The following is a 24,640-nucleotide window of genomic DNA, read 5'->3' as shown; positions in this document are numbered from 1 at the left end:
ATCTCCACTCAACGGAATTTCACCGATCCACATGACAAAGCTACAAACACAAGATCACAAACATTTATGTTACGTAGGTAATACAGTTACCTGATCTGAGGGGGTGGTAACTCCCCCCACTCGTAATCATCGCAACGTCATCTGTTGTCATTGAGTGATGGATTGGTTTGTAAACCTCCCTCCCCGCGTGCCTGCCTCTTTGTTGATTTCGTTAATAGAGACTTTGACGCGATTAATGCACTTTGTAGCTGAAACGCGTTATTGAATATGACAGCGGATCTGCACAAATACGCTGAAATACGCCGGGTTATTGATAATCCGCTGTTGCCGCTCAAACGGAATCCGTTAGTGCGGGAATGCTCGCATTAGTTTTCTTTCTGTACCATCCGCCATACCTGCGTTGAGAGCTTCCATTATTGACGTTTGATTCGATCTGTTTTTCCGTTACTCTTTTTGTCGTGCCTTTCATCCTTCATTGCCGATGTTATCGTGTTTCATTTCAGCCGATTCTCTCTGAAAGCATCGGATCCCGATAGTTGGCCATAGTGGGGATGTTTTACGCGCGCGAGTTTATTTGTCTGGATGCTTTGTCAACGGGAATAACTCGTGATTTTGTTATTTAAAAGGCTATCGAATGAAAACCATATTACTGTGATGAAATCGTTGTAATTGATTACAATACACTACAATGCTACAACCGGTTTTTCATTTAAAATATTTGAGAATCAGAGTACTGTACATAAACTACTGAAAAATTTGGATTTGAACATCTTATACTAATTATGCATCATACTAATACTGAAATGTATTTCAGTGGTTAAATACAAATGTGAAGAATATAGTAAATTTATAGATTAGGTTTAGGTACGGCTAATACAACTGTTAATGTTTCCTGAAGTCTCTATAATATTCAAAATACAACAATTTTCAATCGAGTAACCTAACCTATGAACAAACATGAAACCCTGTTAGAGTCATAAAACATTACAAACTATCGTTCCTGCAAATTCTAACGCTACTTTGGTGGAATTTCTTTTCAAAATATGTTAAAACCTGCGGATCGTCTAAAAGCATTTTGCATTTTCAGCTGTCATATTTAAACAAGCAAAGCCAGTCGCGCCAATTTCAAGTGTCCAATCCCACTTATTGACAAACAGACAGCAATATCGATGATGAAGCTCTCTTGCTGTCAATGGAGATATTCATTAATGCAGAGGCCCTTGCCCTCCCAGCCTTGTGTTATTGCTATTGCTGCCATTTATAGGCGGCTGACCACCTTTGACGACATGTTTCTACCAATCAACAGCTTTAGATCTACATATGTCTGTAATCCTAGACATTTTTGTCAGTGGTATACAGGTATATCTTGACCCATTAATATATCAATTATTTAACATTGGGACACCACTATGTGCGTATGTTAACCCAAATATGAGTGAAGGATGGGTGTAGGATGAGTGATGCGATCTTGTAGTCTTGTTAGTGACTTAAAGCCTACATGTTTGCTTGACTGCTTAGATGTTTTTTTTTTTAATAATATTTTATGATTTTACGCATTTAATTTGAAATGAAATAACCATTCTGACCAGGAAAAATGCATAACCCACTTGGAAACTATTTACAAGCTATGTAGCAAACGAAACGTTGAACTTGAAATCAAAACTGTCAATGATTTATAGGTACATACAAAACATGAAATTGCATAGGTTTCAGCCTTGAAATAAACTGTTGTACACGTTATTCCCTATTTTTAAAATAGCATTTCTATCCTTATCTTTGTAGAATGATTAGTAATTTATTGTCTATGATTAGTCCAATGTATAACAAAAAACAAAAATAAAAATCATCCAATCAAATAGGATTTTATAAAGTCCAAAGAATGAAAATCGTGTCGGAAATCTTTTTAATTAATCGAATTTTTTATGTAATCTAACTTGAATCTTGGAAAACAACTACTCTGCAAACAACTATCGAATGATCAAGTGTTGTTGAACAAAAAGGATGTCGCATTACCTCGTTTCGATATAAACACTTGAGGAAACAAAGGGAGATAAGACGCAAGGTAAACAACACTACGTGTGAGACCTCGGCGCGCCTGAGCCACAAATGATACCGCTCGAATGTTTATACTATTTTGGATGTTATTCCGAGACGGGTGATCAAAATCCGTTTTGGGTCTCGGAGGATAGGCCCTTGTAATCCCGCTCTCGCAAGGCGTCGGTTTGGATTTACGTTGCCTCTCCCCCCCCCCCCCCTCCACCTGCACTCTCTCACAAAATCTCACCCTCTCACACGGCCTTGCGCTAATTGAACTACTAATGTAAATAATGTTACACGCAGCTACGGCTCGTTAGAAGACACAGCTTGTAGCTGAGAATACTATCAACGTGAATAGTACGTATAAGGTACCTCGAGAAAATAGTTTTGATCAAACTACATTGGTGCATATAAGATGTATTGTTATAGAAGAGAAAATTATATAGAATTCGAATTTGTCAGGGAATGAAATAATACTTTGGATCTAATTTCCATGTAGTCAGTTTTATTGTAGGTCTACAATTAACGTCCATGAATCGATTCACCGACAGATTGCGCTTATGAAAAAGAATTAATCATTCTTTGCTATATTACATTGTTTTACAAAAAAACTTTAAGTCCGTCTAAATTGTGAGTATAGCCTTTTTTAAGTCATATCATAGTATTATAATTAAAGGGCAAATTTATTGGCAGATGCTCATCCATCCATGTTCCATATGAATTCAAAATCGGCAAATGCCACTGCTAGTCCATATAGATGGAGGATCAAAGCTGCGTGGTCTTAAATATTACAAGATTAGGATTAAATTAGTTTAAATTCGTATAGCTTTAAAGGATGAAAAAACAAAGTATGACTCCAATAAAGTAACATTACATACTTATTGATGTTTCGCCTGTTTAAAACCATCTTTGTAATTTAAATTCGCAACACTAATATAGTCTTCCTCAGCAACACCACCAGCGGTAATGTTGATCCCTGTATTAGACGGTTGAAAGGCGCACAATGGATAAACGCGACGTGCAAATCGGTATTAATGAGTCTGACTTCCCTGGCAACATCGGTGACTACGGCGTGACGTCACTGTTATGGAAATGGATTTGTCAGGTAGGCTCGGGGCTGTTTGGCAACACAGGGGATCGCAAATTGACGCAAAGACAGAGACAAACTGGTGGTGACGTCGCTACAATTACGTCACACACGCACACTCACAATTAACTGTGGGTCAGATGTGCAAACATCGATAGGTACGGACACAGTAGTAGTGTCAGCGTATTTACCATGTGCCATAACACCACCCCTGATTCTGTCTCTCTCTAAAGCGTATGCAGGTGTGTTATCTCACCAGTGTTACCAACAAAATTAAATGCCTGCTTAAAAAATAACAACATACTCGTTTTTCGTCGATATTGCAATCAATAAGCTGAGATTTTTTTTATACTGCTGCTTGTACTGAGTGTTTAATATTTTTAAACCGTCTTGCCATACAATCCAATTTGAAGAAAACCTGGGATATATCAACAATTTCTCAATAGAAAGTACGAGTACCGCTTTTGACACAAATCTAGTTGCTAATAAACATTTATGAGTTCATTCTAGTTTCCATGTTAGGTAAATGGTAGATTATTGTCCTAATAGTATAAACTTGTACCTCTGATGTCAAGGCTAGGTCTGTAGCTGTAAATGTAGTATTAGTAAGTCATCACAGTACTACGTATTCGGTCATTGTTTACAATATGATTTCTGCGGCAATAATTTAGTTTAACTACATATCTGGCGATTTTAAACATAATTAAATTACAAACATTGGAATATCCACATACGTCACTTCCCCTAAACATGCATGGTAAAGTATTTTTTTCATTACAGACTTCTAATTCAAATACATCCTCGCTGAACGTAGTCATAATATTTTCGCTCCCAGATGTGAGTATTTAGGTGCCTTCTCACGCTGAGTGGTGTTCATTAGGCCTATCCGCTCCGTTGCGATGAGGCTAATGCAATTCTATTTGGATACCTCGCTGTCAAACATCTCCTACAATATCACCCTCGGTTAATCCGTTTAGTAAATCACGCGTGGTATAGTTAATTGTTTATTGTTATACAATTATTCAACATTTTCCATTCAATTTTTAGTGGTAAGGACGAATTTATCTTGTTTTCTATTCGCCTAACTATATTTGCTTAGTCAATAACCGTTAGTTCAGCTCCATGTTAATTGTTTACCTATTTAAATGCTGTCTCTATCAACACACATATGCGTACTCCACTAATTGCACTCAAGTTAATGTATTGATACGCCACTACTGTGTTAGCGACGCCCCCGTCTACATAGTAATTACACTATGTGACGACAATAAGTTAATTTACCTCATTATTTTAATTTTACCCAATTTTCCAATAACATTTTGTTCATTGGAGGCCCAACATTTAATTATAACAATCGCAGACTAGAACAGTCAAAGGGTGCAAGGTTCGTAAAATCATACACCACAGATACAATGTACAAAGAAATCAATCGTTGACTGGTACAGTCAAAGGTTATGCAAGGTTCTTGAAATCACATTACACAGACACAATGTGTAAAGAAACCAACCGTAGACTAAAACAGTCAAAGGTGGCGAGGTTAAGACGAGGTTGTAAGGTGAGGGTTGTAGAGTTGTAGGGTTGTGGTCGGACCATGATATATTAACGTGGCTAGGGGGGAGGAATGGTAACTCCCTCTCACTTAGGCAACAGGCAGTCTATACATCACGCGTGGGTAAATGGCGCGTGCGCGGTCATCATATATTCCATTAGACTGCTAACAAGCGTGACATCATCGTTACGTATATGGATTTGTGGAAATTGATGGGTTAACACAGGCTAAAAGAGTATCCCGTGTTGTATACATTATGTACAGAGATGTCCTGTACAAGTAAGATCTAATCACAAACATATAAATAGACGTAAAGACACTCGAAATTGACATTTGGTTTCGTATCGTTTTAAGACATCATCATGCGGAAATTTTAATGTGCTTAATGAATACAGTACCTCTTGGTTGAGATGAGAAGTAGTAGCGAGAAATGTATCCACAATGTAACGGCCTGTCGATGTTCGGTGTCGTATTGTTTTACGACGTCATGCAGTGTCAAACTACATAGTATACTCTCATACAGTACAGATGAGCTGTAACCACAAACATATCCACGTTTGGTATCGTATTGTTTTACGACATTGTCATGCAGTGTCAAACTACATAGTATACTCTCATACAGTACAGATGAGATGTAACCACAAACATATCCACGTTTGGTATCGTATTGTTTTACGACATTGTCATGTAGTGTCAAACTACATAGTAGACTCTCATACAGTACAGATGAGCTGAACCACAAATATATCCACGTTTGGTATCGTATTGTTTTACATCATTGTCAAACAGTGAGTGTCAAACTACATAGTATACTCTCATACTGTGCAAATGAGCTGAACCACAAACATATCCACGTTTGGTATCGTATTGTTTTACGACATTGTCATGCAGTGTCAAACTACATAGTAGACTCTCATACAGTACAGATGAGCTGTAACCACAAACATATCCACGTTTGGTATCGTATTGTTTTACGACATTGTCATGCAGTGTCAAACTACATAGTGTACTCTCATACGGTACAGATGAGCTGTAACCACAAACATATCCACGTTTGGTATCGTATTGTTTTACGACGTCATGCCGTGAGTGTCAAACTACATAGTATACTCTCATACAGTACAGATGAGCTGTAACCACAAACATATCCACGTTTGGTATCGTATTGTTTTACGACGTCATGCAGTGAGTGTCAAACTACATAGTATACTCTCATACAATACAGATGAGCTGTAACCACAAACATATCAACGTTTGGTATCGTATTGTTTTACGACGTCATGCAGTGAGTGTCAAACTACATAGTATACTCTCATACTGTGCAGATGAGCTGTAACCACAGACATATCCACGTTTGGTATCGTATTGTTTTACATCATTGTCAAACAGTGTTAAACTACATAGTATACTCTCATACACTCGTACTCTTACAGTATTTACACGTTTAATTTTGTATCGTTTTACGTCATCATCATGCAGTAGCTCACATCACTACTCCACTCGAATGGGTTTACGTTCCAATCTCGGCGAATTCAAAACAATTACCCTTCCCCGGAAGGTTTATGCATGTTAAATTCAATCCTCGACTTATTGATTCGCAAAGGGTCGGACCGCAGAAAGAAGGAATTACAGCTAATGTTTTCTGCTGCTATTAATCTTCTGGATTAGACAAACTGGTTCCCAAAACTGGGGGAAATTGGATTCGCGTGCATCTTGTAGCCCAATTTGTGCATCGGTAATCGCCTTCCGAAGCTCACTTTTATTGGCGTTCGTTTATGTTTTATACCTTCTCCCGTTGCTCACTGAATATAGTTGAACGAAATTATGTTACGGAGGGTCAAAATACTATCAGGTGCCTCATGTTCGTTTAATAGTATATGGTACAGTACCGATTTCAAATAGCTAAATGGTCATTATGTTAGCTGAATGTGTACCATAATCAATTTTACACAACGAATAATTCTTGAAAGAATACAGATTTTAAATGTAATCATAATATTTTGGTGTTTAATACCCCTATTTAGATTTTATTTCTTGTTTCATTCATTCAATTTAGAATTTTGTTTAGTTAGGATAGTGCATAAAAAGTGTGCAGTCTTTTTAATATACGTTGAAAAAATATACTTTCAATATTGTCCATATTTATATTCAAAGTTTCGCTAAATCCTATTTTAATTCTACATAATCACTATCAGCACATCAGCGGTCAGCTGATGTCCAAATGCTGACCACACACTCACACACGTGTGTGTTACATACGCTGCGTCCGCAAGTTCTTGTATGTTAGTGGATTTTTCCCTCCAAACTGGCTATATCGGTGATCTCGCCGCCGCTGTTTGCATTACTGTATGTTACCCCGACACCTACCACCCCCTGTTTGCCTGTTTGTTCCCGAACCAATCACACTAGCTCTGTTTACATTGCTCCGTGCGAGCGCCGCGCTGCTCCCGATAAAACCGGCGGGAAAGCAAACGGTTAATGGAAAATTAAAAACGCACCTAACACTGCTGATTGAATGCAATTTCCGTCCATTTATCTGATTGGAAAATTCCATTTGCCGCCGAATGGATCGATTTCCTGGACAGAATGAAGAGAAGATAAACTGTGTTTTTAGTGGAAACAGTTTCCAAGTATGCTAAAGAACAATGGACAAAATCAGAAGTTTGATCTGGTGCAATTTGTTTAGTGAAGTTTGTATTGCAACAAAAACCGATACCAAGTTTGATTACTTATTTAGGTAGAGCAATACCATCGGAAAAATCATAGTCATAAGAACTTCTAAATCAGTTATCAAAACTTGTTAGCGAAATTATTGTTTATTACACTTGCACTTTATTGTAGTCAAACCTATGGACGTTGTGTTACAGTGAGTTGCGTCTTAACACGTTCATTGTTTGTTCAATTTACAATGTTATTACATCTCCAGTTCATACTAGCCAGACCATTAGACGTTATACAACGTTGTGTTAAATTGAGTTACGTCTCCACACGTTCTTTGTTTGTTCAATTTACAATGTTATTTCATCTCCAGTTCATACTAGTCAGACCATTAGACGTTATATAACGTTGTGTTAAATTGAGTTACGTCTTAACACGTTCATTGTTTGTTCAATTTACAATGTTATTACATCTCCAGTTCATACTTGTCAGACCATTAGACGTTATACAACGTTGTGTTAAATTGAGTTACGACTTAACACGTTCATTGTTTGTTCAATTTACAATGTTATTACATCTCCAGTTCATACTAGTCAGACCATTAGACGTTAAATAACGTTGTGTTAAATTGAGTTGCTTCTTAACACGTTCATTGTTTGTTCAATTTTTAATGTTATTACATCTCCAGTTCATACTTGTCAGACCATTAGACGTTATACAACGTTGTGTTAAATTGAGTTGCTTCTTAACACGTTCATTGTTTGTTCAATTTTTAATGTTATTACATCTCCAGTTCATACTAGACAGACCATTAGACGTTATACAACGTTGTGTTAAATTGAGTTACGTCTCCACACGTTCTTTGTTTGTTCAATTTACAATGTTATTACATCTCCAGTTCATACTAGTCAGACCATTAGACGTTAAATAACGTTGTGTTAAATTGAGTTGCTTCTTAACACGTTCATTGTTTGTTCAATTTTTAATGTTATTACATCTCCAGTTCATACTTGTCAGACCATTAGACGTTATACAACGTTGTGTTAAATTGAGTTGCGTCTTAACACGTTCATTGTTTGTTCAATTTACAATGTTATTACATCTCCAGTTCATACTAGCCAGACCATTAGACGTTATACAACGTTGTGTTAAATTGAGTTACGTCTCCACACGTTCTTTGTTTGTTCAATTTACAATGTTATTTCATCTCCAGTTCATACTAGTCAGACCATTAGACGTTATATAACGTTGTGTTAAATTGAGTTACGTCTTAACACGTTCATTGTTTGTTCAATTTACAATGTTATTACATCTCCAGTTCATACTTGTCAGACCATTAGACGTTATACAACGTTGTGTTAAATTGAGTTACGACTTAACACGTTCATTGTTTGTTCAATTTACAATGTTATTACATCTCCAGTTCATACTAGTCAGACCATTAGACGTTAAATAACGTTGTGTTAAATTGAGTTGCTTCTTAACACGTTCATTGTTTGTTCAATTTTTAATGTTATTACATCTCCAGTTCATACTTGTCAGACCATTAGACGTTATACAACGTTGTGTTAAATTGAGTTGCTTCTTAACACGTTCATTGTTTGTTCAATTTTTAATGTTATTACATCTCCAGTTCATACTAGACAGACGTTATAAAAACGTGATGTTAAATTGAGATAGGCCTAAACACGTTCATCGTTTGTTCAATTTACAATGTTATTACATTTCCAGTTCATACTTATCAGACCATTAAACGTTATACAACGTTGTGTTAATTTGAGTTACGTCTCACACGTTCTTTGTTTGTTCAATTTACAATTTTATTACATCTCCAGTTTATACTAGTCAGACCATTAGACGTTATACAACGTTGTGTTAAATTAAGTTGAACACGTTCATTGTGTGTTCAATTTGTAATTTTTACCTCATCATGAAACACTATGTTATTATACGCCGTGTTTTATCTAGAGAATCATTTTCACGTTGATCGAATTTCCCGTTTTATTTACCAACGATACATCATTTTCCAGGCTCGTGTCCTGTCTTCTCGTTTAATGATAGCCACATTTTATTGGTCGTCTGTCGCTTACTGCCGATAAACCCACCCCCTCCCCCTCACCTACCCCAGTCGACACTCTGTGATTGAATGTTGCCTACAACCCCTAAACCTGAAGACTAAATATATTACTTTTAATTACCGTACACTTTTTACAGCCTCATCTGAATCTATGTATGTATTCCAAAAGTAGCTGTAAAGGATTCAACTGCAATTACGTTTAATTTTTACAATACAAATCGTTTTATCTCAATACGTTGTATGTACAGTATATAAATTATTTTCAAAGTAATAAAAAAAGGATAAACCTACTACATATCCTAAATATTTATTCTTCTATTCCGTCTATGGTTCTAGTATATAATGCTTCTAGAGTTACGTAAGCTCCGATTGTCATTTCCTATAAACCTTTTTCCATTTTCCATTGCTCGCCGCAAAACACAATTTCGCTGAACATTTCTCGCAAACTAATTAACAATATTAATATAGAATGCCTTTATCCTATACTCTAATACGAGCAATGTTTGCTTGTATGTATGTATGCTTGCTTGCTTGCTTGCTTGCTTGCAAACAAGATCTCGAAAACGGCTCCGACGATTTTCTTCAAATGTTGCAAATAGTTTATTTCTGTCCTAAAAACGAGTTTACTGCAGTTAGAACTGCCAACAAAAATCTAATTACGTAGAAAAATGAAACTGAAAATCACATTTTTTTAACATTAGTCTTATGGGTTGCTAGGTAACCATGTTGGCTGAATTAAATAACAAGGAAAAAGTAAACAAAAGACTTGAAGTTGTAGCATGTGTTCATAATAAGCCAACTACCCACAGTATACTAGCAAATTACAAATACAGTACAAAAGGAAAAACATCACTTGTTAATATTGAGCAAAGATTATACTGAAGATTACTCGATACATTGTAGTCAAGGGTAGCAGTACGAAGTCTGGAATCTGTTTATGACGATTGGATTAAGGTATCTGCAATCCTAAAATGCTATGGCAAGGGAAGGAAACAGGTCCGCGACGTAGGAAGTGGTGAAGGAAGTAGTAAAGGCAATCATAAAATAATATATGAATAGAGGGAAACAGGTCCGTGACGTAGGAAGTGATGAAGGAAGTAGTAAAGGCGAGCAGTCCGGAGACTGTTTATGATGATTAGATTAAGGTATTTGCAATCCTAAAATGCTATGGAAAGGGAGGAAAAGAGGTCCGCGACGTAGGAAGTGGTGAAGGAAGTAATCAAGGCGAGCTGTCCGGAGTGTGGGAACTGTATATGACGATTAACTAAGGGTATGGACAATCCTAAAATGCTATGGGAAGGGAGGGAAACAGGTCCGTGACCTAGGAAGTGGTGAAGGAAGTAGTCAAGGCGAGTTGTCCGGAGTGTGGGAACTGTTTATGACGATTAGATAAGGGTATGGGCAATCCTGAAATGCTATGGGAAGGGAGGGAAACAGGTCCTTGACATAGGAAGTGGTGAAGGAAGTAGTTAAGACGAGCTGTCTGGAGCGTGGGAACTGTTTATGATGATTAGATTAAGGTATTTGCAATCCTAAAATGCTATGGAAAGGGAGGAAAAGAGGTCCGCGACGTAGGAAGTGGTGAAGGAAGTAGTCAAGGCAAGTAGTCCGGAGTGTGGGAACTGTTTATGACGATTAGATTAAGGTATCTGCAATCTTTAAATGCAATGGGAAGGGAGGGAAACAGGTTTGCAACGTAGGAAGTGGTGAAGGAAGTAGTAAAGGCAAGTAGTATGGAGCGTGGGAACTGTTTATGACGATTAGATTAAGGTGTCTGCAATTCTGAAATGCTATGGGAAGGGAGGAAAACAGGTCCGCTACGTTGGAAGTGGTGAAGGAAGTAGTCAAGGCGAGCTGTCCGGAGTGTGGGATCTGTTACTGTCCGCGAGAGTTAAGAAGTCCTCTGAGTCCTGGCCTATTCTAAAAATGCAGGCGCTTGCTACTTGAGATCTAGGCGGGTCGAGCGGGTTACTCATGTTCCACGCGGCAGTCAAGGCTCACATCCACTGCGTTAAAACCAAAAGAACACCTGCAAATACCGCGCGGCAACATACAAACATTGCTGCGTTCGCTTTGGCTCAGAGGACTTCTTAACTCTCGCCTACAGTAATAACGATTAGATTAAGGTATCTACAATCCTAAAGTGCTATGGGAATGCAGGGAAACAGGTCCATGACGTAGGAAATGGTGTAGGACGCAGTAAAAGGCAAGCCGTGTGGAGCTTGGGAATGGATTTATGTATCTCCAATACTAAGACTGCTTTCAGAGTGAACTAATGACTTTCCCCGAGCAAAGCTCGGTCCCCAGGTACTGTTATTAAAACAACAATATTCATTTGACGGTGCCCGGGGTAACGAGTATAATTAATTAGATATTTTTGTCAAACAATGTGTTCATATGATTTTCTTTGTCCCGCAATATCAGAGTTATTATGAAGCCGGATTTAATCTATTTTAATACAGTTAGTTCGGCGAAATATATCGTGGAATTCAGTAAATTCCCATACGTGACAGAGGTTTAAGTTATTTTAGTTTTTGACAAAGCAAATCATATTTGTGTAGTAAGTCGTTTTTGTTTTGTAATATCATCAGGGTTTCAAACATAAAGGTATTTTTAGTTATATTTTGTGTTCGATTATGAAAACATACATATTACAAATTACAACTTATACCAAATAAATAATTAATTAGTCAAATATTGTAACTCGTACAGTAACATTTGTGGGTCGCATATATAAAAAAAAATATATTATTTCACGATTACTCTTGACCAAATGATCCGTTTTTTATGAAATTTAGATCGAACGTGTAAACTAACATCTGATTGTGATTGCCACCGCGATGTGATCATGAGAAGGGTGTTGGTTTTTTTGTGGAGGGTTTTAGAGAGGGGTTACTCCCTACTAATCATTTTCGAAAACATAAAAAAATATTTGTTCGGTGGCCAAATTCTGTTAAAAAATTCAAGTTTAGTTTTACAAATTTACTATAACGGGGATCTAATAAATATTTACAGTTGTTCTAAAAAAAAACCAAAAAATAAATAGGTACATTTTTATTAAATATACATTGGTTTAATACTTATGCAACTAGTACCTATAGCAACTTGGTAAGCATACATAACGGCTCTTGTGACAAAAGGCCCGGCTGATCTATTGGTTAAAGCGCGGACCTTCTTTTCTGGAGAACCAAGCGTTCAAATTCCGCTAATAACTAATAGTTGAACTCTGTGGTAATCCCATGAATGAATACTACCTATAAGAGATAGATCTGTCAAGTTAAGAAAATGTTTCTTGAATTGGAGAAGACCCTGTAACAAAATCCATAAGATATTAATTTATTCTTACAGTATTTAGAACAGTCACCCACGGAACAATGTAGCAACAGTGCTTTGACAGAAAGATATTCAAATAAATTACAACAATGCTGGAACTGAATGTGGAATATCTTATATATATGTGAATATATATGTGATGGAATGTGGAATATCTTTCACCCTAGTATTGCAACAGTGTTTAATTTTCACCTCTTTATTTCCATCTCCGGAGTGAAGTGCTGAGGAAAAACCATCTTGAGCGCCATCTTCATTTCCGATGCGCTCAGAGTAGTTTCCGGTCGGGCGTCCGTCAGCAGCGATATGTCCTGCTGAACACCTTGTCTGTCACTGCTGACGCACCCTCTCGCCTCAGCAGCTCGACTCCAACCCTTCCGCTTGACCACCCTGTTGTCGTGTTTGCGAGTTTTATTTCTAAGATGTGATTTCGGTGGATTATTTCGTTCCTACAAACATGCCTTGTATTTTTTATGGATAATTCTTACTTTGTTGTTTATTTTTGCTCTTTCCAATATTCATTTGTAATTGTGATAAATTTTAATTTATTGTGGCAATCTTACACAACACAGTGTAAAATGTAATAATATATAACTGCTGAAATCTGTCTTCAAATAGTGTGCTAGACGACCTCCAATGCCTAAAATATACACAAGGTACGATACCAGTTAGTTGCAAGTTTTGACTCATCAACGATTTGAAAAATTGTTTGAGTACTTCCTCGTTCGTTTGGTGAGCGTTTAGCTTAATCTAAACTATTTTTTCAGAATACGAGAATATTATTATGTATTTTGTAAATTTTGACCCACTTTGCATTTTGTATTAGATTTGCAAATTGGTCAAAACTTGCTTGGTTAGAGCGCAGTACTGAATGCCCAGGTTCAAATACCGAAGATCGCCATTGACCGTTAGTTTTTAACAATGATTCGAAACCCTCATTACGCTCTAGGGTCTTAAATTAAAAACATAAATGATATATCACTGGAATGGTGAGGAGCACTCTCTCCACTAAAGATCCTACGTTAGTTTCTATGTACGGAAGTATAGTCGTGTGATTTTATTAGCTCTCATCAGGCGCTGTCATTACCAATCAATGATTAAGATGGACCTCCTGGTTTTTTACCCAATTATGAATTATGGGTGAGTTTAGAGCTAAGTATGGTTCATTTTGTAGCTTTCTTGTTCACTATTGTTATTATATAGAGGACTAAAAAAATAAATACACAGGACTGTGCAACCACGAGAAATTTGTGTTTTCACACCTCTCACACAACTTGCTCAAATTTAACCTGTTTAGACCAATCGCACGATATCACTTATACTAAACATATAGAAACATGCATATTATGTAGTTGTATACATCAGCGTCCGTATGACTCATAATGTAAAATTCACTGTCTTTATATTACTGTACAAATGAATGTTCTATGATGGCGAGCAGATGAAGTTAACAAATAATAAAATAAACAAGTATGACACTCTTTGCCACCGAGCTGCGCCGAGTAGGAAGGCAGGTGACCGTATACCCGTTGATTTACACGTCCGTGCCGACGTCTCGGGGGCCTCTTCTCACAGTCACCCCTTGATTTGTGCTCGCCCGCTGGCTTACCTGGTGATGTACGTCCTACCCCTTCTGTCCTGTCTAGAATACGGAGGAGCTTATATGCGGTGTGGAGTTTACTTTCGTTGCTGAATCATTGAAGACTACGTCGATGTGTCCTCTGTTATATGTCAAAAGTACATTTTATGTAAACCAAGTATTCTCGAATTATAGATTTTCGATTGCCCCACATTGTGTTTAATTACCATTTGCACCGTCCAAGTTTAACGTGATTTTCAATAATTTTTGTACATACAAATCATAGACCTACTTAAAATAACACTAGGTCTAGAAAATTTTTGTATTCTGCTAATAAATGACTTTATGGGTATGTTGGTGAAGTGTCCATTAAATGTTGAGCTTTATGTATCTGCAGATATGTATTTTTTTACATACTAGGCTATGTCGGTACCCATCCATATAATTATTTAATTTTCACTACATAGCCTACATTAATTAGCTAGGGGACTAACCAAACATTTCGTCATCGACTAATTGTTGGTTGTTAAACATGTTTTGAAACATTCGTTACTTACATGAACACCAATGGTAGTCGTCCAAACCTTTCGGCACAGCCAATGCCGCACTAGATATAGGTATATCTAGTGCGGCCTTGGCACAGCATAAGATAGAAGCATAAGATACTGCTGCACGCCAACATTGTGACCTATCATGCTGAGCATAATGTAATAGTACGTGTCAGCATTGTGTTGACTAGTACGTCAAAATAAGCTTGATCTAGTGTTACGCTCGTCAGCATAGTGACGGCCGATGCGTTACAATCAATTAGGTATAATATTGTTAGGATTTTGGCATCTGAAGCATGTGTTATCATTGAGGCGTCCCATGCGTTACGCTCACAACAACGGTACGTCAGCATAGTCCCGCCGGGGAATGCTGATGTACCCATGTCGTATAAACGACCACTGTAGTATTGTGTAGTACTCCCCTCAAAAAGCCGAGCCCTCGTCTATGTATGTTGCTAATGATGCTTTCTTGCTCGCGGCCGTCCCCCCTCCCACCACTCCTTGCTGGTTTGTCTTGTGGTTTACGCTACTGTCTGGGCTGAAAACATCGCCTCAAAACTCCCCTAATTCACTTTGTTACAGACTCCCCTCTGTTTTGAATTTCCCGCTAATTCATCGTCGTTAAAGATAATGTTTCCGTAATGGGATTTCGCTTTTTTCCGCTATGATTAAATGTTTGGGAAAGATTGGGCGGGGAGAAAGTAAGGTAGGGAGCATTTTATTCCTCGAGGGGTCTACAAAATGATGTCTTGTCTAAGTCAATATTAGACGTATTATTTTACTTCATAAATTTTCCAGTTAAGAACTGTGTCAAGATCGAAAATTTAAATAAGTTTTCTTGTGTCGATGTATTATTGTGTTCATAAATAATTAAACGAGTGTCTGTTGCATTTACCCTGTTATATTTTGCTTTTTTTATGTAGTCGTACAAGCTGTAATGTCTAACAGATGTATTAATCTCTTTTACCTATAAACTCTGCAAGATAGCATCTTGTAATGTCCGTGTTATGCGAATTAGTCGGAGTAGAGGGCAGCAATTTAGCAAATGGCGATGTCCCTGATCTTGCCTCCTTCCAGAGCCAATGAGCCAAGTCGAGCCACTACACCTGCAAATAGTTTACTTAAGTCACTCTTACTCACTTGATTGATTACCTTGGTTAAATACAGTCAACCTTTATTTTTCAATAATAGGCCTACATTAAAATATCTTCATATCTTTATACAGTATTACAAATATTCATATTTACCAAAAGGAGCAAACTGCGTGATAAAAAGACACATTTTTACATAAAATTCGATTATAATTATGAATTACTTACGGATACTTAAAGAGATTAACCGGTAGAGGATCATAAATACGTTGCTGGCTCGAATCCTCTACTTAAAGCATTAACATATTATGTTTAGACAGTTAGAAGTTTAAGCAACGTTAAATAATGTTTATTTTCGAGCCAACAACGTCATTTGTTAATGTTTATGATCCATACCTGCTCTTTTTTAGTATTCGTGGATTACCTTAGCCTTGCACAACCTTTTAGTAAATATAAATTTAATAATATTCATTGCAAAGCAGTATTTTGCTAATTTCTTCTTTTCCGATCCAATCAATTTTGGACAACATTACTTTGATTTATCCGTGTTAAATTTATTTTAATCCGGAAAATTCACTGTTTAAAAGTATGTTTTTCAGCATGGAACCTTATACTTAAATCTGTAGATGTTCCAAAAGCCATTTTACCTAAATGCTGGGATTTTATTCGTATAATTTTCTAGTACACGATTGACTAAGAAAAAAAAACAGCCCACGTTGTTCTTTGATTTTAATAATTTAATTATTGTGAGCCCATAAAGCTATGATATACAGTTGTAAATGCGTTGTAATATACTTTTAATATTCAAACCCCATCGGAAGGTCCAACAAGAGCAAATCAACGATTCATCCCGGCCCCGGCGGACTCCAAGTTTGAGATAATAAAGTTGTCAACTCGGACGACGCCGCGACGCTGCGATGACGTAATCTCCTCATTGTGCCAAACTTTATAACAGCTGCTTATAAAGAGCCATTGTTTTAACCCTAATCCGCCTTATCGTTTGTTCGACAAGAAGCCTCCGTCGGATTTGCAGGAATCGATTGACTCTTTGTTTCCGGGGTAAGTGAGCCGTTCTTGTCTTTGTCGATTAGTGTCGTTGTTCGTCGAAGCGAGCGGGCAGCGACTCGCTCGATCTCGCCGTCACTTTTGGCTCTGCACCCCGAGAGATTCCAGAACTCCGCTAATATCTCGGTCATTTATTCATAAAGAGAGTTTTCTAAATTGCAGAGACTGTCGTTTCAACTTCCACCTAAATGAGTCCGTCTGTTTGAAGAGAGCTTCATTGTTTGAGTTCGGCGACATAATTTGTTTTAGTTACTCTCAACGTGTACTTCCGAGGTTATTTTTCTTGATTTGAAACGGAAAATGAGTTTTCCAAATGTCCCCGGAGGCATTAGTGTTTTATTTTTAATTAGTCTTTGTTCCTTTCTGGATTGTTGTATTTAATATAAGTTATGAAGGGTCCCTATTTAAATATTACATTAGAGATGATAACATGGAGTGTATTTGGTGAAATATAAAATTTTAGGTTTAAGGTGAACTTTAATTTTATTTACTGGAAGTACATTTAACAATTTTATAAAAACTTACAATTCCTGTACTTATAAGACGTAATAATCCTAAATGCCTCAATATTTCCTTTAAGCTTTTTTGTGAAATTGCAAGGAAATCAATATGCTACATATTAAATGCTACTGTTTGAAATGTAGTCACGTTATCGTTACAGGTTTTGTTATTGTATTTATTTACGTAAAAAATATTACTAAGCTGTTTTAAATAATGTATTACCTTATATCTCGCTCTAAATACAGTTAGAGCTTCTGCTAAATCATTGGAGTGCCTAGTCCTGTAATAATATTTGTCGCTGCTACCTGTTATATAGTAACATATATACTGATTTGTTACAATTGTATTTACGTTAACTACATTTGTGGCTTTATCTTTGCAGACCCCACTTCTACTGACCAACGTTATTTTAATTTCACGTACAGTACATTTATGACCGGTTTTAACTCCTCGATAACAAACCCGCCAGAACCGAGCGTCTGTTCCCGCGCTGGCGGCAGATTTAGGACGGTTGGCAGGAAATGGACAAGTTATCAGCGAGCGGTTTATAACTGGACAGTGATTGGACCACGTCACTCGTCGCGTCGCCAAAACGTCAGGACGTCAAAATATGTGGATTTAAAACGTCATTTATACTGACCATCAAAATGTTTAAATCGCTTTCTTGCTTTTGAATCTATCAATTATAAACAGATCGTGTATCCCATCAATTAAGAGTTATCATTTTATTAATATACGAGTAAAAAAAATTATGTAAAGATTCTAACTTAAAAAGATGATTTTTTTATAATGGATTTGTAAAATAAATGTATAATATTGAGGGGGGGGGCAGTTTTCTTTTGTAGTGTTGTAATAACTATAGTTTTAGCTGTGTCAACCACTAGAGGGTTTCAAAAAAATTGTGTTCATTCCCAGCCTTCGATTTGAAAGAACCAATAATCTTGTACTGAACTAGTTACATAATATACAGTAAAATATACTGAACCAATACTGTGTACTAATAGTTTCTCAAGGTGTTATTGGTTAAAAGTGTTGGAAATTATTTCTAACGCGTTCATCATCACATCGAGGGAGTGATATTTAAATTTTGCAAGATAAAGGACTAAAATATGTATTAGTCTTTCCAGCCTGATATTTCCTTCACTACATTCTTCCAATTTGTCTCTATTGATGTACTTGATGTTTTTAATTTATTAATCACTGTCCAACATGTGTTAGATAACACAACGTAAATTTATTCTTTAAGTTTCAATAATTGTATTTATTTACAGGCTTTCCTGGAGATGGCGGACGAGGTGGCCGCGTCGACCATGGTGACGTATTTCACGTCATGCATGGCGCAACTGCGAGGCCGCGCTGTCTATGTGCAGTTCTCCAACCACAAGGAACTAAAGACTGATCAGACGCACAGCAATGCGGTGAGTAGATTACATTATATTTAGATAAATATAAGTTACACTGTACATGAACTCCCTGAAGGACTTGTCATCTTCATGGATCAGAAGGATAGAGTTTTAATCTCTGTTCTGTCCGGTTGTCGCAGAGAGCGTTCGACTGTTATTTCTTATAATTTCATGGATTTGGATTGTAAATCTATTTCATGTTAATACAAAATCAATATCCAAATTTTTCATTTTGTATAGGCTTAACCAAAGATTTAAGCGCAAAGAATCCTAATATATCGAGGAAATCCTCCAACTAATTGACATTGGTGCACTGAAACATTACTCGTGAAGCTCTCGAAAGGATTGGATCGTATGGCATTTTTACTTCAATCACGTCATAAATTGATGAAATAATCAAATTATTTCTACTTTAATGTACCAGTCGGAATCGAATAGAACCTACTGTACTTTTTACTATTTTTAGTTACAGGGATATATTTCTTAGCTGATGGTGGAAATCTCTTCATTTTGTTCACGATTGTACAACAGTTCATAAGAAATAATAAATAATCAGATAATTTTCGTTCAAATTTTTTTTGTTAATTTGTTTAGTACTTCGAAACATGCCTTCACTATGAACTTCTTTTTAATTACGGTGTTAAACTAAAGCAAACACTCAATAAATAATTTTAAGTGTAATTAAAATATCAACTACATTGCAACTAACAGCCAGCCACTATGTTACTGTGACTTAATTAATTAACAGTTTTATTGTTACGCCCCACGTTGTAAGTGATTCACTGAATGCACATAATTATTTAATGTTTCGGGTTTACGACGTAATTTTCATTGCTGTTTTATGCATATCATAAAGAGGTAAATTGAAATTTCTTTAATTTGTAGCTTGAACCGTAATGAGTTAAAACGGGAGGTTTTTTACCTAAACCTTGTTAAACATAAGTCAGGTCATGTTTGAATCCCACGAAATGTCAAGTCATTTCTTTTATACTTGAATATATATACACACAAATTTTCGAAGTCAAATCATTTGAGCAATATGTAGTTTAAGTAAGCATTAAGAGCGTGAAAATTATAAATATGTGTTTGGTGGTCATTATAATATTACAAGATGTTAACCTTTTAATCGTTGGCATTTTTACTTGAAATAGTAAATCGCTTTAGGGACTACTGAAATGCCATACTCACACACGTCAACTCGCCAAAAGCTATTTCAATTTAATATGAAAAACATATTCTCGATTATTGTCATAGAACAAACTAAAATAATTAATCACAGCCGCCTCACTCGGCTGTATATTCCGCAATGCCAATTCAACTGTACAAATCCAAAATGATCCTGCCCACTGAATCAACTAACACTGCCTGTGTTTGGTATTATTTGCCCAATATTCCATCACTGGGGTTAATTATTAGCGATGGCACAATTGTATTTATTTCGTTTGAACAGTTTGTATGTTTGTTTGCTTTATTTTTAAAATGTCTGTGGAGGCGTTCAGAAGTCAATCCGACTAAGTCCTATCAATGAAAATGTGCAGTATGGAGAATTAAAGTTATGTTTAAATGGAAAACTCTGAGAAATTTTTAGCAAATTTTTATTAGGCTCAACATATGTGTTACAATAATGTCCAACTATTTAACCTATATTAACATAATTATAAAATTCAAATTTCTTGAAATTTAAAAAATTGTTACTTTTAATGGAGTTAGTCACAATGCCAACAGAAAAGATTCTATAAAACATTCTGAGTGGTTTGAATAAAAAGATACTTTATTTAACAAATACACAAAAAGTTAAACTCAATCAAATAAAAAGACCAAATTATTATTTCAAATCATTTAAATACAAATGCTGGTATTTAATAAAACATAAATACGGGTTTCAAGCCAAATACAAGTCCTTCATTCTGCGTAGGTAATGCAATCGTCGTCACTTTCAACTTCGCCTTGTAAGATCCCTCGTTCAGTCCTCAAGTCCTTAAAATACTGATGATGAATAGGTGGTATATATTTTAAAAGGTCCATCATGTCCTTCTTCTTCGGCATCGTAATGGGTCTTGAAGTCTGATACAGCAGTTCTTGTGTAACACTAGCAAGGCTCGCCAAAGGTCGTCCGTTTTCATTTTTCTTTCTTATGTTTACTTTTGCAAATGGCATCTCTGACATGAAAGTGCTTTTGAACTTAAATGCAAATGGTTCATCCTTCTCAATTCGGATCCACCTCATGGATAGCCAGTTGACCGGTTCGCCGTTGATAGTCTTTTTTCTGTTGGTAACAGACTTTTCCAAGGTCTCTGTGGAAAAGAAGTCATCGTGGTTCATTTCTGTAAGGAAATACTTGTTTGTTTTCCTGCAGCTGAGAATTATGTCGTACCAATCCCTTGGAGAAAAGATATTGGTAGTAGTCTTGGCTCTTTTTTCGATAAATGAAAAATCAGAATCATTTGGGAGATAGCTGTGTCCTGGCACAAGGAACTTCAAATCAATAATTTCAGTGCATCCACTTCCAGTTTGAAGGTGTTTCATTAAAGATAGGACCACTTTAATATTGCGGTTTTGCCCGCCACAGGAGTCAGAGTACATGACAACATGTTTTGCATTGCTGGCATGAAGAGATAGGTGTTTTATCAAACAAGAGCTGACTTCCTGTGATCCTCTTGATCCCTCAGTTTCTGGCCATACATACATGTAGGATTTTTTTTCGTTACAAACATGTACACCAAAATTATAAACATACAGGTTTCGTTTGTAGTATGCTACCGATGTTGAGAGTTTCGGAAAAGCCAAAGCTTTCTGTAGGTCGAAGGTTAACACCTAGTAGTCTTCAGAACATTGATCCTTGTCTTCTTTTAAACTTTCTCTAGCCTTTTCAGCTTTTCTTAAATGCAGCTCCTTCTCAGTTTGGATTATTTGCTTTTCTTCATCAGTTGCCACTGAAAGTCTGGTAATTAAACCATCACACACTTGACAGGTGTCTTTGAGGGGTGGTTTGAAATGCAGATTGAAGTTAGTTGAAAATACATGGTAGTACATTTTTTCTTTAACCGGCGTTTTTTGGTTTTCACCACACCATAACACATATAAATCATACATTTTTTTGATTGTGAGGTCAGAGTTCAAATACTTTCTGTTAGGGTTGTGTGACCTGGTGTAGTGGCTAAAGTACGCAGGAAAAGACTTGATATGATTTACAACATCTGAAATGTCAACTTTATTCCCTGGAACTAACTTGCCCCTCTTATCTGTGATGCTGTTTACATCATTCTTTGTGCTACAATTATGTATTCGGCCATCAGACACTTGGAAGGTTTCCCTAAAGTATTTTTTACAAACCTGTATATCTTCATTCTTAACTCTGAGGAAAAATGAAAAGGTGTGGTTCCGCGGAGGCTTAGACTCATTCTTAGGTCGACGTCTCTTAACATTTTTTGATTTTACACAACCGTTAAGGAATATGTTTTGTTCATTATGTTTGGTTAAGCTATAAAATGAGGTAAAAGAGATTGTCTGTCATGTGATGATATTTTTTCATTGCACTTCCTTGCACATTTACATTCTTTATCGCTAAATATCTTAGCAGCCACAGTATGGCCCGATCTTGTTTCATATTCTTGGCCTGAAATTCTCTTTTTATTCTGACGTGCTCTCTTCCAATCACTGGGATTTCTTTTACGTTTACGGCCCCTAACGTCCTCAGGGCTAGGCCTAACCTCAATATCTGAAACGTCAGAAAAACTGATTTCCTCTACTAGGCCTACAACATTAGGCAATCTAACAGTGTTATTAACTCAATTTGAAAAAAAATTGGACTTAGTCAGATTGACTTCTGAACGCCTCGATGTTTCATAGAGAGTATATGGAGGATGGATTTAAAAATTTATTGGTTTTAAGTAAATTAAAGATGAACGTCCCATATGGTTCGGAATCATTTCAGAATATAACTTTTCTAAGAGGGATATTATCACAAAATCTTGCGCATACATTTGTTCGTGTTACTTCAAAAAACTACCATTTCATCATCAAATTTTTGAAATACTAAATCCTTGTTTTAAACATACCATTCTTGTCAAAACCGTAATGTAAGATTAACTAGATATTTAATATTTAGGTGAGACATTATTAGTGAAATTTTCTCTCTTCACACTTATATTTCCTTAGCCAGTGTCAGATTGAATAAGTCCTTCATTGTACTTGTTCTGTTATTTATGAAGCTATTATTAGTTTGTGCATTGCATTGTTACTAAAAAAATCATCGTTGTATTTCGTTAATTGTAGTAAAACTAAACAAGCTTTACTAAAAAAAACATTTTGGAATAAGCAAAAACCGTAATACACAATTACAAATATTTCAGCAGTCTTGTTGTATTTTAAAATTCAACATACGATATTACTGTTTTCAAGGCCAAATATGTGAAATATTTAGGCTCTGTTTGATCTTCAAATATCCGGAAGTTACTAAATAACCTCAACGATTTCCTACTTTCGAAATTTAAATTCGATTCAAATCATTTTATAACAAAGAATAAGAAGTGAATAACAAATAATGAACGAGATTTATAACTTTATCAGCGCTCAACACACACGTCAACGTTTCCAAATGTCCGTGAACAATTTCAATCAACCTATGTTAATCCAGCTGTAAACCAATCCCATAATTCTCGCACCTGAATCAATTATCGCGCTAGATATCCGTTATCATTATTTGCATAATATCACTTGGTTAATTATTTTTGTACGGCCATTAGTAATTAAACAGGCTTAATTAAACATGTACAAGCTCTGTGTTTTGCCGTGATGGAAATATCCATTGGCACGATCATTGTGGTCCTTCCCCCTGTGTTTTGTTTATGATTCGCACCGTGTTAGGACTTTAGTGCTCATTATAATTACCGTGTTGCAGTTTTGACATTAACCCCTTTATAAGGTATTAACGAATCATTACTGTTGGTAAAGCCGTTTGATGTTTGGAGTAGAATTTGAGCTAAAATGTAAAAACATTTACGTAAATAAGGGTTCGTCTTATTACTTACGTTGGTTGTATATGCACATTTTTAAAGGGTTGTAGTGCAGTCACAATTATGAAATAACTCTAAACTCTCCGGCTAAATTTGAGAGCGTTCCTTTCTTAATGTCAGGTGCTCGTATTCGGCCTCGGAAAATGTCAATCGATGTAATGTATTTCTCAAATATTTATAGTTGCAAATGTTCATAATCTTCTCTGATTTTCTTTTAAGTTTCACAATTAAAGGCAGGATTGCAATTCCATGTTCTAGCATTACCACGAAAAGAGAGGTTAAATAATAATATTTTTAATTAATGAGTACATAGTATAGTGTGCATACTGTAGTAGTTATTATATTTAAAAAGCTGTCAAAATTAAACCAAAGCAAGCATTATAATTGTTTTGCAAATTTAGGTTCAAAAGTGATGTATATAACACGTTTATTTTAAAACACAATAAAACAACTTTGGTGCACATTCTTCTCTTAATAAAATGCAAGAAATAATACCGGCTTTAAATAAACTCTCCGCAAAATTAACCTCTTTTATAACTGGGTTAATCAAACTGGGCACACTCCTGCCAATATTGGACTTTGTAACCAAAGTTTACCCGGGTTTCTAATTACATGAGTCTACGACGGCTTTATTATGCGGAAGGTTAATTTATCTTAAACAAAGTGGCTAAAGGAATCCAGACGCCAACATTCCTCCTTT

General features: G+C 36.2%; 1 protein-coding gene across 10 annotated transcripts in view; it reads left to right on the top strand.

The window, feature by feature from the left end:
- Positions 1–24,640, top strand: part of LOC128995177 (polypyrimidine tract-binding protein 2-like) — a 533,132-nt gene that overhangs the window by 447,946 nt on the left and 60,546 nt on the right. For all 10 annotated transcript variants that reach the window (XM_054420103.1, XM_054420106.1, XM_054420102.1 and 7 more), the window contains one exon: positions 18,794–18,940. In XM_054420103.1, the coding sequence (XP_054276078.1) occupies positions 18,794–18,940 (147 nt within the window). The remainder of the gene's footprint in view (positions 1–18,793; positions 18,941–24,640) is intronic.

Source organism: Macrosteles quadrilineatus, unplaced genomic scaffold, assembly GCF_028750875.1.
Source record: "Macrosteles quadrilineatus isolate MER2022 unplaced genomic scaffold, UCM_ALF_1.0 Scaffold_5__1_contigs__length_97177068, whole genome shotgun sequence".
NCBI classification, from domain to species: Eukaryota; Metazoa; Arthropoda; class Insecta; order Hemiptera; family Cicadellidae; genus Macrosteles; species Macrosteles quadrilineatus.
Note: the sequence above shows the minus strand (reverse complement) of the source record. Positions and strands in the feature narration are given on the sequence as shown.